Consider the following 12,984-nt stretch of genomic DNA (forward strand, 5'->3'; position numbering starts at 1 on the left):
GTCTTTCGCCGTTTTGCCCAAACCTTCTAAAAGCTCCCTAAACACCAGCTAGAAAAAAATGACATTCACTTCTTGTTTTTCACATCATTTGAACCCTCCTTGCTTTCCTGCGAACAGTGTATCAGCGACATGATATCGAGCGGTTTCTGAGTGGATCTTACCGTGGCGGGCTCGGGACTAACGGTGGCAGCAACCTGCGAGACATATACATCTACAACTCTCTTCAATGTATACCCCACAAACTAGAAGGCATTGTATCAGTAACAGTGAAAATTTGAGAGAACTTACACCAAGAAAAGCAACGATTGCTGAACCTATAAGTCCTATTTGCCACTGCATAAAAGCTAACTTGCCATCCACTCGAGCGAAACTACATAGTCTCCACTCGAGCGAAACCAGTCTCCATCCTGGTGTTAAGATCGCCGATTGACTTAGGACGTCGCCTTGGAAAATTCTGAGTTCCTATGACTAGAGTAAGCAGTTTGCAAACCAGACTATATATATGCGAAAGATACTTTTTCGAGATCTCCTACACGATCATCGAGTTTAAAAACGTCATTCCACTATCACGATAGTTAGTTGAGTCAGTAGCAATTAAAGAATGGCGTACCAAGCGAGTCGCCAATGCTGGGTCCTCTTGTCCGGCTGCGTCCTCCTGTCCTGGCTCGGAGTCCAAGCTATCCCTTGGACGGATGAAAGTTGTCAAATTCGCGACCTGGACCGTGCACCAATTAGTAAGGGAATTATCTTGCTTTTTACGGTTGGCAATAACAACAGAGCCAATCAAGAATTTCGAACAATTGCCATATTAAGCTAGTGATAGCTGAAAGAGTGTGGTCGCGAATTTGACAACTTTCATCCGTCCAAGGGATACAACCTACGTTGCGTCGGCAGGTATCCGATTACTCGCATACATGTAGGTACGTGCAATAGTCTGTGCGCGTTGCTTGAGCAGACGGAGCATGCTGATCCGAGTCTTCTAATCTACTAGCGAGAATATAAAGTCTGTATTCAGGACTTGTGGCTCACCACACAAAATTCACTGACTAGCTGGAAGCGGTGGTCGGCGGTGCAAAATTGTCTCCACTCGTCACGCAAAAATCTTCAATCGAGTAGTGCTTTAAACAATTGTCGTTAGATTTTGGTTGATCACGACGCCTTTTCGACGCTAATAGGTTGTGATTCGCGGGAACAGGCGAAGGGATATCATCAGTTGTCTCTTGTTCATATCGATTCGTATTCGTGACTGATCTGGATGAGACTCTAGGGAACTACAGAAAACAGCCTGCAACGTCCATTCCCTACAATCAAAGATTCAAAATTCACAAGGCCCTTCACGAGACAAAATGTTGCGTTTTGTCATCAAACCAGGGGTACTTCGCTCTCAGTCGAGAATTTACCAAGGGGGTGGGCTGGGCTTTCAGCGTTTCTTCACCTCCAGTGATGAATGCAACGATCACGACCACAACCACGATGCCCAAGAAGCTCCCAAGATACCTGAACAAATTGTTCAAATTGATAAGGTTTGACCGTTTTGAGCCAGGTGCTTTCAGTACAGATTTCAACTAACCTCAAACCAGAGAGTTTTCAAACTCGAGGCACTTCATCAGCATGTTGTAGCAAGTAAGCTCAACGAACTTGCAACAAGCATCAAGACTTCGGAGAATAAAATCGATACTTCCATCAAGGACATGGGGACAAAAATCGAAACTTCCATCAAGGAATTGGGTAGCGCCATAGCAGAGAACAGAAAGAAATCGATGACTTGGATTAGGTGGCTTGTGGGCTTCTTCGGCGGAACAGTACGTTGTAAAGAACATTCTTTTGAGGTTTCTTTCCGCTAATATATTTACAGGTTGTTCTCAAAGTTCTTTATTATGATGTCAAGGTTCAAAGCGACCTGCAATTGTCCCTCAACAAAACTCTCATCGAATCTGGACAGCAGATAAAGAGCGATATCCTTAATTCAGTGGAGGAAAGGCTCGAAACTAAGCCAGCTCATAACAATATCAGTGCTGTGGGCATCGAGAACCTGCCCAGCAGTGAAGTTTGATGATGTTTGGTGCTTTTTTTCGGCGTTTGGGTTTTTTTCCGGCGAGGATACGAAAATAGTGGCGACAGAGAGAGCACTCGGGATACGGAGGAGGATAGAAAAGGCGTGCCTAGAATTAGTACCTAGGATTAATGGAATTTATTTTTTTATATAATATTTTGTTATAGTTCTGGGGGGTCTGGGAGGTCTGGGGGGGGCATATGGTGCCGGTCGCGATAAACCTACCATTGCGGACATTAGCCCAGTACCAAAAAATTGTTTTTTTGGTCATATAAAACGTTTTTCTCAAAACAGTCTTTTTAGGAGCTTTTCTAGACACCCAGTCCCCTAACCCTCAGTATTTCACCCTAACCCTGTGATATTGACCCGATTTAGGGCACTTTTCATAGCGGACATTGAAGACCTCTTACACTAAAACTACCTAGCTAGAAAACCTATCAACCAACATACAAATTAATAATACAGAAATTTAAAACAGCCACTCTGTAGATAATCACCAGAGCTACCTAACATACTTTACGGCGAAACCGCCCATGACAGGGATTCCGCTCGGCACCGCTCGGCGCCGAGCCAGAGGTAGCAAACGAGCTCCCATGATTGTAGAAAGAGTACGAGGCATCGCAGAACCAAACAACAACGCACAATGGGTCGACTATCACAGAGAGAGAAGGATGAGCGGGAGGAGAGGATGATTTTGGCAATTCATCACTTCAGAAAGAGTACAGAACCATCGATAAGGGCAACAGCGGAGAAGTACTCAATTGCCTACTCAACTCTACGGGATAGACTTGGAGGGGCCCAAAGTAGAAAGGAAATTCACCGCCATCAACAGCTTTTAACTGAGCAAGGGGAGAAATCAATGGTCCGATGGATATTGAAGATGGATGAGTGGTGCTTCCCACCTCGCATGGCAATAGTAAAGGAGATGGCGGCTGTCTTGGTCAAAAACCGCACTAGTAATCGGAATCTAGGAAAGCATACGGTGTTGCAGTACATATTAGATTCTTAGCTGCATCAATTTCCCTTTCACTTTGAAAATGGGTTACAGCGTTGCACTGAAAGACTCTATTAAAGAAAGGCTCCGTTTGGAAGCACAATCCCGCCAATTGTAATTTAGGTAATAGAAATTGTAATTTAGTCAAATTGTATTTTAGTCATCCAAACGCCTCTGAATATTTTAACAATTTTGCGTAGCAATAGCTCACCACATCAAAAAATTGGTGGGGTATGTCCGTTGCAACGAGGATGTTGAGTGCAATAGAGAAAAAGTAGAATTGCGAGGATCATGATTTCAGAGCTCTCGATTGAGGTTGAAATGGTGTATCCAAACGGTCACCGCCCCCTCCAAATCACAACCTGCTCAGGATCATGATTTGGAGCGTCATGATTTGCGTGGCTTCCAAACGGAGCCTTACCTCTTGCTTCGCAGAGGTCTTTAATGGCGCGTCCGCCGTGGCACAGCCACTCTCACGGGTTCACGCTCGTCCCTCGCCTACCGCGTCGCTCCGCTCCCTCACTCCGTTCGTGGGGTCCCCCTTGATTCATAATAAAGGAGGACGTAAATCAATTAATAATTAATTACATTTCCGGACTGCCAAAGAAAATACCATTCCTCCACTCATTTCCTCCACTCCTTGCTTGCTCACGCCTACCACAAAACCCGTACTACAGCTTAGACTCTTCCACCACCTTCCACTTTTTACCGAAGTACATTTTCATCCGTCTCCTCTGAAAGTCGAACCACAAGTTGGTGTTGTGTGCACTACAAAAGTCGGTACCCAGAAGGTTGATATCGGTAAAGTGAGAGTTCCGTGGCGACATATAAACTTCCTTAGGATGCCCACCGATCGTGACAGGAGTTGCTCGGTCTTCCACGACACCAAGAATTTTACTCGCCTGAACAGGTTAACGGTCGAGCGTTTGTTCTACAAGTCGGATCACTCACCTCAGCTGAAAGATAGGTCAATGGGGCACCACTGTCCATTATGAAGAATACCCAACGAGACTCATCTCCATGAGAGACAACAAATGGAATGATCGCACTAAACTTCCGGCCATAGATATAACCATTACCCACCTGAACCACCTCTTTGGCATCAGCCTCCGTAGCCTTCGAGAGGTATGGTATACCCAGTTCCTCCGCAACTGTGGTTTCCAGTGTTTCGTGCTTCACATCTGTGATCAACACATCATAATCATTTGGATCTATGCCGATGTCGTGGATGTCGATAAATTCGCCGCGCTCTTGAGCCTCTTGCTGACGCTTGCGAGTGAAAAAGACCTGTGGATCGACCTGCGAAGAAGAGAACCGTCGAGCGATCGTATCGTAACTCGGAAGCCCGTCGTACGGGGCTTGCATGCTATGGACATAGCGTGATGTGGTGCCGTTGGAGAGACAAAGACCGGGTCTGGGTCTGGGTCTGGGAACAGCCTTGAACGCTTGCCGGCTGAGGAGCCTGAACATGTTTGTCGCCACGATTGTTGCTTGCTTGCTCCATGAAACTGTCGAGCACTCTCCGGTAGAGTCGTGGTGTTGCTTGTTGCTTGTTGCTAGATGCTCTGCTCGCCCTTGATACATTTCACCTGCGCTGCGCTCCACCTCATTTTACTACTGCGTGGCGGTGCTGTTCCACCAAGGCCAGCCTGCAGCGTTCCGGGCTAATCCTTGCACCCAAGAGTACCTGGGCGACCGGAATGATCTATGGAAAAACAGGGGGGGTGAAATTGTATGGCGAAATATCTGTGCACCATATAACTGTTTTTTCCATAGATCATTCCTATCGCTGTAGAGTACTGCGACATACTGTGCGCGTTCCGCAGAGGTCTTAATCTACGGAACGCTTGCGTTTTCCGCCACAAGTGGCTCTCACCCCTCACGGGGTTCACGATGAATGTCAATTTGATTGCAGCCTTCTTATTCATCTCGCCCCTCGTTCCTCTTAACGCTCCTCCTCCACCACAGGTATATTGATATCTCTATGATAAAACGACTCCTATGTAGAGTGAAAACATGGCTACAAATCTTACGTCCGCAGCGGGGTTATCAATACTAGCACAACGTCTTAATCCCACAGCGATAGGAGGTTAATTTGTATGGTGTGGCGTCGTGCACAGATATTCCGCCATACAATTTCGACCTCCCTGTGTTTCCATAGATCATTCCGGTCGCTGTACCTACATGCACCCTCGCGTGCTCCTACATACGTTTATCGAAACTGATCGACTCATCATCTCGCCGACAGGGCAGGGTTTCCCTAGGCCTACAGAAGTGCCAATACCTTATGCACACTCGATCATGAGAGCAACCACCCAATCAAATCCAAAGCCGCGTTTTGAGTGCAACACATACATGTAGAGTACTCTATGTACCAGAGTATCTTACATGCTGCGGATACATACTCCCAAAGCCAGCGACTCGGTAACAGCAGATAGTTTGAGTCTGTGTTATCACGATCTATGTACACACTCTACGAAGTCGCTTCTTACAGATAGGAAATGAAATCTACAGATTACACAAAGGTCTCACGAAAAGGTCAAGGCCCAACCTCTTGTATGTGTGCCCCAGTAGGAGCTTGTTCGAGAATCCATGGCCTTTCGGTTGACGACATATTTGCAATATGTGACTATGCGAAACAACAAAAATTTCCGATCCCTCTTGCGGACGCCAGCAAAAAATTCGCCACTCATTTTTCGCCTGGTTGATTCAATACGGGGGCCTCTCTATATACCTACCCAATAGACCGGCCAAACCTCGGAATATCTTGATGTCTACCAAGACAATCCATCTAGGAGCGTGAGGTAACTGGCGCCCCTATGCGCGATCTTCATCGCTATGCAAGGAGCGGCTGGAAGAATTTGGGCTGTAACATAAGATGCGACATGTCAAGGAGATCAAGTTCGTATACGTACCGGTACTTATTAGGTGATCATTCCTGTCACCCTATCTGGTGCCTCTATGGGTAGATTGTTGAGTGCATTTCAATCGATGGCACCTGACGTTAAAAGCAGTCATCGAAACGATTCGAAAGGCGTCTGATTTGTTTGGATAGCGTTGTGATCCTGCCGTGTTTGAAACATTTCGGTCCGTATCAGAATTCACAGCTTCGCAGATATCACAGGACCGCTTGCACCATTTGTTACAAAGCAGTCTTACTTGGGCCGTGCGTCTTCACATAAAGACCTTTAGGGGGCCCGCAGTTTCACTGTGAAGAACGAATCCCGGTCGTCTGGCATTTCGGATCGAGCCCCGCTTGTTATAGCGCAACCTTTTCCTGGGTGGATCCCGGGGCGTATCACAGACTATCACTCGAAGCGAGGTTCGGGTTTGCGGCGTTGATGACAAATTTTTCGAGCGGGATTTTGTGACGGAAATATCCCCCCCGCTGCAGTGTCAAGGTATCTGAGGGGTCAACAAAGTTGTCGCAAGTGACGCTGGAGAGCTAGCCATACTAGGTTTAGTATGGAAGCCGAGCGATCCCTTCGTCTGTTCCCGCGAATCACGGCCTATTAGCGTGGAAACAGCGTCGTGATGAACCAAAATCTAACGACGATAGTTTAAAGCACTACTCGATTGTGACGAGTGGAGACAATTTTGCACCGCCGACCACCGCTTCCAGCTAGGCAGTGAATTTTGTGTGGTGAGCCACAAGTCCTGAATACAGACGAAAGGATGGTTTTTCATAGGGCCTTGCAATCTGATTGGTCGACAGCGACAGGGGGCGGTTTAGTAAGCACAAACTGCGTAGCAACCGGCTCACCCCAGAAAAAATTGGGAGCGGGCTGTGACTGGCCGTGTCATTAACAAGATGGCAATATTGGAGGTGCCATTAACTGGGGCTGGCATTTAACTGGAGCTGGCATTAATTGGAGGTGGCATTGGAATTGGCCATGGGAGATACGCATCTACAGATTGGCATTGGAGGTGGCATTGGAGGTGGCTAAGTGGAGGTTGCATGAGTCGAGATACCTCATTACTACATAAATGAAAGAACTGGATCACTACCGGAGGAGGTGGACATTTGCGGGAGCTGGCTATGGTCAACTGTGGGATCTGGCCATGGTCCACTACGGAAGCTGGCCATCGTCAATTATGGGAGCTGGCAATTATGGGAGCTGGCAATTATGGGAGCTGGCTATGAGTTGAGATGGCTAAGGGCGAAATTAATTAACTACTGGAGGTGGTCAACTACTACAAGGAGGTGGAAGTGGGAGATGACTACAGTCCGGAGTTCTCGGATTCCCCAATGGGAAGAATACAACAAAAATTGCGTCTCGTCGCTATCAGGGCCTATTTACCCCTCAAGGAATAGAGGGGTGGGTTAGCCGAAGGTGCAATACAATTATAATATTGAATGCTGTACGACAGGAATGCCCTTCGTCGACTTCTTGCAGTAGGGTTAAGCTCGATTGCGATCTCGTAAACGCAGTCACCCGCTCGTTTTTTTTTAGTTTACTTATGCTCCGTACCATAGACACTAGGTACACTCCAGTAGTCGGTCTTTAAATTAATTTTGTTAGACGATGATATTTGCGCGCAGGACGGAAATTACCAAGCTTTCTTACCACGGTACGATTAATAGGGATGTACCCGGGGGTCACCCAAAAGTGATGCAACGACCACAACACCACGATACCACAATACCTATTCCTTTTCCAGAACAATAATCCTAGATTGGCCTGCAAAAAACGGTAATAAAACAGCTGTAAGTATCCGTAACCTTCCTTGCCAAAATTGGGATCAGCGGGCCGGGTCTAGGATAGTATTGATATATTCAGCATCTTCTTTTCGGTAAAATTCTGAAGGGGAAAAAAAAAACTACATATATCTTATGTTGAGTCGGAGCAGGGAGAACAAAATTACATATTCCTCAGCGGAGAATCCCTCCTGATGATTTATAGGGCTTAGACTTTTACTTCTACCTCCTCATAAATAGTCGTGGGTTCGTGAAGTCATGAACTTTCGAATTGAGCAATATTTTAAGGAGTAGTCCGAGGAATAAATAGTTCGTCAAGCCTACGTACGAACGTACAAAAGGCCAGCCGTAGACTACTTGATCAGTGAACAAATCCCTAATACGGGAGCCCACCGAAATTACTGAAAAAACCTTCCTCATGTTATCTACAAATTTACGTTCGGCGGCGCTCCTATGTCTTCCACTTGTGGCCCTAGCAGCTCCGTTCCCGAGCTCCCAGCAAATACCGCTGGATGCTCAAAGTAAACTCGAGAAAGCTGGCCCACTCAACTATCAGTCTACCGGCCGTTTTCCAATCCGCATTCCAGGAATCTCCAAGTCTCTCTTCGATGAGTTCAATGATCTTGCCAAGATTGCTGATATAGCCAACTGTGTCGAGTCCCTCGAGGAGATCGAGTATCCTTTCAAGTGTAACTCATTCTGCAAGGAGTTCCCGGGGCTCGAGTTGGTGATGCAGTGGAACACCAACGACAACGGCCTCGCCGAGCTTGGTGAGGATACACACGGGTACATTGCGGTTGATCACGGTGGAAAGAAGATCTTTGTTACAATGGCGGGTAGCCGCAACATCAGCTTGACCACGGAGACCGTGGATTACGACCACGCCTGTCCTGGGTGCAAGGTCCATGAAGGCTTCCATAAGGAATGGGAGGCCCTGGAGGGGCCCATCAAGCAGGTGGTGAAACGGTATTTTGAAGGTATGAATCAGATGAACATCGATATCGATCCCGCGTAGAAGAACCGTGGAAAAGAAGAAGAAGACAATACTCATGTACCTGTCCGTGTCTGCTGCATATAGCTAGAGATCCTTTCCATACGGTTGTTATTGTTGGAAGCCAGGGGGGAGGTGCTGTAGCGACTCTGGCTGCTGTAGACTTCGTTGTTATGGGATGGAACACCAAACTTACTACCTTTGGGCAGCCAATGGTTGGGAATGATCGATATGCGCAATTTCTTGCCGGGGTAACTTGTCTCCCTCCTCGTCTCCATTCTGAATATCTATGCAGTGTATGCTTTCAAATGAGCTTCAACTACATCAAGGAAGCATGGAGTATATATTCTGACATCAAGTTCACTTTTAGAAATTCACCCCTTCGACTTATCGCCGGGTGACCCATATTTCAGACCCAACTCCCAACTACCCTCTTACTGAGGATAAGGCTGTCTTCTCTCATTACGAGGTATGCCATATACAAGATCAAGGGAACTAGCATATCTGCCTCCATCCTAAGACCTCAGTTATTAATCTGATATTAGCCCTATTATGATACTAACACATCACACAACATAGCCATACTTCTTCATCTCAAAGCCTTTTGCTCCCTATGTCCCCTCCGAAATCCTTCCGTGCATCGACATCTCTGATCCCCAATGTGCCGTTCCCCTCCCTCTCGGCCCCACCACCGCCCTGGTCCCCGCGGACTACTTCCACCACTCGGACAACTGCGTAGCCGGCGAACTAACCTCCTTATTTTCTCTCCTCACAATCGATATCTTCGACTTTAGGTTCATCAGCGACCTACCATTCAAGACCAAAAGATCCATCCTTGATACCGGTATCAACCCTAACCAGGACATCTTCGTTGATCTACCAGGACTTGTGGCCGACCGTGACATCTTCGTTGATCTACCAGGAGTTGGGGCCGAACAGGACATCTTCGTTGAGCTACCAGGATTTGGGGCCGGCCGCCGCCTCAGCAAGCGCAAGATTACCGGCACTGGTGACGATAAAGCGAGCCCGGATGCCGACACCGAGACCGTTGTCGCCGACTCAAAGTTCAAAAAGACCTTTGCAATGGTCGAGAAGCCAGAGCCCGTTCCCGAGAGCGAGAGGGTGCCCGTTTATGTCCCCGAGTACGAAGACCAGGAGATTTACTCTGCCATGACAGGTTTCTCAAAGGCCCAGTCAATGTGGATCAAGCCCCAACCTGCCCCAGAGCCCGTAGCAGCGGAGAAAAATAAGCGCAGTGAGCTCTCTGATGACAATGCGGATTTTGAGTCCCCCGCGCTCAAGAACGTTATTGAGATGTTGGATAAGCCTGCGCCGGTCCCAACTGAGTATGAGGATAAGGAGATCTACGATACTATGGCAGGCTTTGATAAGGCCCAGAAAATGTGGATTAAGAAGCCTCAAGGTGTTGCGAGTAAGCAGAAGATCTCTGATGAGTTCTTTGAGGACCAGATGCTCCCTGAGTCAGAGGAGATTGAGAAAAGAGATATTATGTCTATCAGCCCTGTGACCATCTTGGAAGGCTGGACTGGAATGGGCCAGGAGACCATGCTCAAGAACATCGACCTCGACCATGCTGCAAGAAACATGCAGCAGACCACCCTCGAGAAGCGTCACAGCACCCATAGCACTCACAGCATTATAGCCGAGCCTGTAAACATCACCGAAGCCGCTCTCGAAAAGCGCGGCTTCGACCGTGCTCTCCGCTTCTTCAACGCTCCCAAGGACGTCCTTGAGGCCCAGCTTGCCGCAAACCAAGAGAGCGCCGCCTACAACGCCCAACAGCGCGCCCTGACCGGCGGCAAGACCGACAGCGAAACCGGAAAGAATATCGACCCGGATGAAGACTACTTCCGCAAGGGCGGGTCTGTCCTTCTTCTTAACGGCCGTCCCCTTGAAGTGGACGGCCACCCAGTCCTTTTTGAGCCCAAAGAAAAGGAGGTACAGCCCGCACCTGCACCCGCAGCTGCACCGGCCCAGAAGCGCTCCGTCATCCCCGCGCAAAAAGGCGCGCGCGGCCCCGGCCTCGGCATCAAGAAGGGTGGCCTCCGCCGTGGTGACAAGGACTGCGAAAAGGTAACCAAGCTTCAGAGCGCACCGGGCGACACCCGCTCCGTCTCTGAAGTTGGCGGGTTCACAAACGCGTTCCCGGCTTCCTTCGGAGAAGAGGTTGTCAATGTCCAGAAGGGCCGCAATGTCGTCCTTATGAATGGCCAGCCCATGCCTGCCAATTTCGCACAGAAATCAGTTTATGGCGATGACCTGCCCGGTGCTGCCGACGCCCCAGAGGAAGACAATGATGAGAAGCCGTTTTCCCGTGGGCAGATGCAGAAGGATCTTCCGAGCTTGAAGGATATGTGGGCCAAGCACGAGAATGCCGGTGCTCCCGTCACTACCGTCGAGGTGGAGAGCCAAGAGTAAGTGGGGGGAGTACAGACATACACTCATTAAGCGCTGATTTAGGAGGTCTGTTGCATTTTGGCAATGGGCTATGTATCTTGGCTATCTTGCGAGTGTTTTTTTTTGAAACCCGGAACAGTTACTTTTTTTGACTATTACGAGAGATCATCCATTGGAGCTTTTTTGTAGAGAACTAGAGGCGGATGGATGGATCTATGTTTTTTTTTCCGGTGGACGAATTGAATGTCTTCATATAATATCACTCGATCTTGTGATGTAGAAATCTACTACGGAATCAAAATTTTGTTTTTCCGAGCCTGGGAGAAAATCTGGTAGTTATGTCAGGAGCTCGTCATGGTGGAAAATTCTTGTCATATCTAGGTAATCATGCAGCAAAGTCTCTCATTATAACAGAAATTCGTCAATGTCGAGTGATAATCTATGATTGGGCCGGTCTAGCCTGTGTGCGCACAAAAGCTACTTGTACGAGACCACAGACTAGCTACCCATCTTAAGCGATCATCGTGGGTAGTCCACCTCTATGGACTAGTCTAGAACTGAGGGAAATTGCTGTGTACATAGGCTTCTTACACTTAGTGTGGTCGACGATCGAGTCCGATCGAGTCGAGCTTTACTAATGGCTCGAGCTGCTCGCCTATTTAGGAAGCTTGCTCTGTTCGACTCGTGAGATCGCCTCTGCTCGTGGCGAAACTCGAGCTTCCAATCCCTTCGTCTGTTCCCGCGATTCACAACTTTTTGCCGAAGAAACGGCGTGGTGATAGACACAATTTTAACGATAGGTGGTATACACCACTACTTTTTAGGCCAATTTTGCTTGACAAGTGGGTCAGTTTTGCACCGCCGACTGATGCTTCCAGCTAGTCTGTGGATTTTGCGCGGTGAGCCACGAATTGCCACAAGTCCTAAATACAGACGAAGGGATAAATATGTTTAATACCCTAATAAGGCAAAGTACAATACCAAAAAAGGGTATGGATTCGCTACGTTATTCCCGTTAATGCGCTAGTAATGCAGCAAGAATACGGCATTACTACGGTATTCTTTTTGTAATGCCGGTTTAATTCCGTATTTTTCACTAAATCCCGTAGTCATACTGATTTCACCCCGTTTTTCGTACTGTATTAAAAACATTATTTGTGAAAAATAGATCCTTGGTTCCAATTGGGCCAAATGGCCTTTTATCGGACGACAAGAGGGTGGCCAGTGGGTTCGTGGTAGATGATGATTGCAGGGTTAGGTGTCCCCCTAGCTAGCTAACTTTGCCCCCACTCCCTAAGTATTACGTCTTCCCGGCCTTTGGCCAATTAGTCTCCCCAATGGTCAGGGCCGGATGTAGGATAAGGCCGGTTTAGCGAAACTTTTTCAGACCATATTCTTTTATAGTATAGTAGATATATGCTCAAATTTCATATGACTAGAAAGCTCGACCGAGCAACTCGAGTCGATTTTTATAAATTGCTCTGGAAAGCTCGACTCGTGACTCCTCCTGCTCGACCCTGCTCGTGAATAAGCTCGAGCTACGAACTCGACTCGTCGATTACACTATTTACACTGCATGATCGCATCATCATAGGAAGGTCATCAGTGACCGCTCAGACATCTTACTATGATTTGACATCCTATATATGATAAACTACATGGAAATCTATCGTTAGATCGACCGCTTCTACGCTGTATTGGTGCACGTGGTCAGCCACTCTATGTTACGAGTGATATCCTATGACCGCTATGTCCGTAGGAGTAGGAGTATCGCCATAACTCTACATGTCATGTGCTAATAATCCCTTCTTTATATTCTAGAAAAATCT

The 12,984-nt window shown here is 47.6% G+C and overlaps 5 protein-coding genes across 5 annotated transcripts; 3 read left to right on the plus strand and 2 right to left on the minus strand.

Moving 5' to 3' along the window:
• Positions 1-65: 65 nt before the first annotated feature.
• Positions 66-807, minus strand: H6S33_012953 (uncharacterized protein; the record flags this gene model as incomplete). The annotated part of the gene is made up of 4 exons (XM_044844309.1): positions 66-107; positions 162-242; positions 611-715; positions 799-807. 4 exons carry the CDS (start codon positions 805-807, stop codon positions 66-68), a joined length of 237 nt encoding a protein of 78 aa, XP_044694662.1.
• Positions 808-1,346: 539 nt separating this feature from the next.
• On the plus strand, positions 1,347-2,053 carry H6S33_012954 (uncharacterized protein; the record flags this gene model as incomplete). The annotated part of the gene is made up of 3 exons (XM_044844310.1): positions 1,347-1,523; positions 1,581-1,802; positions 1,856-2,053. 3 exons carry the CDS (start codon positions 1,347-1,349, stop codon positions 2,051-2,053), a joined length of 597 nt encoding a protein of 198 aa, XP_044694663.1.
• A 643-nt stretch (positions 2,054-2,696) lies between these two features.
• H6S33_012955 (uncharacterized protein) lies at positions 2,697-3,062 on the plus strand (the record flags this gene model as incomplete). Its single annotated transcript, XM_044844311.1, has 1 exon — positions 2,697-3,062. One exon carries the CDS (start codon positions 2,697-2,699, stop codon positions 3,060-3,062), a length of 366 nt encoding a protein of 121 aa, XP_044694664.1.
• Positions 3,063-3,718: 656 nt separating this feature from the next.
• On the minus strand, positions 3,719-4,631 carry H6S33_012956 (uncharacterized protein; the record flags this gene model as incomplete). The annotated part of the gene is made up of 2 exons (XM_044844312.1): positions 3,719-3,949; positions 3,999-4,631. 2 exons carry the CDS (start codon positions 4,629-4,631, stop codon positions 3,719-3,721), a joined length of 864 nt encoding a protein of 287 aa, XP_044694665.1.
• A 3,533-nt stretch (positions 4,632-8,164) lies between these two features.
• Positions 8,165-11,176, plus strand: H6S33_012957 (uncharacterized protein; the record flags this gene model as incomplete). The annotated part of the gene is made up of 5 exons (XM_044844313.1): positions 8,165-8,723; positions 8,825-8,988; positions 9,108-9,206; positions 9,317-9,581; positions 9,660-11,176. 5 exons carry the CDS (start codon positions 8,165-8,167, stop codon positions 11,174-11,176), a joined length of 2,604 nt encoding a protein of 867 aa, XP_044694666.1.
• Positions 11,177-12,984: the final 1,808 nt, after the last annotated feature.

This window comes from Morchella sextelata, assembly GCF_020137385.1.
Source record: "Morchella sextelata strain SCLS chromosome Unknown scls_9, whole genome shotgun sequence".
In the NCBI taxonomy this organism is placed as follows: domain Eukaryota; kingdom Fungi; phylum Ascomycota; class Pezizomycetes; order Pezizales; family Morchellaceae; genus Morchella; species Morchella sextelata.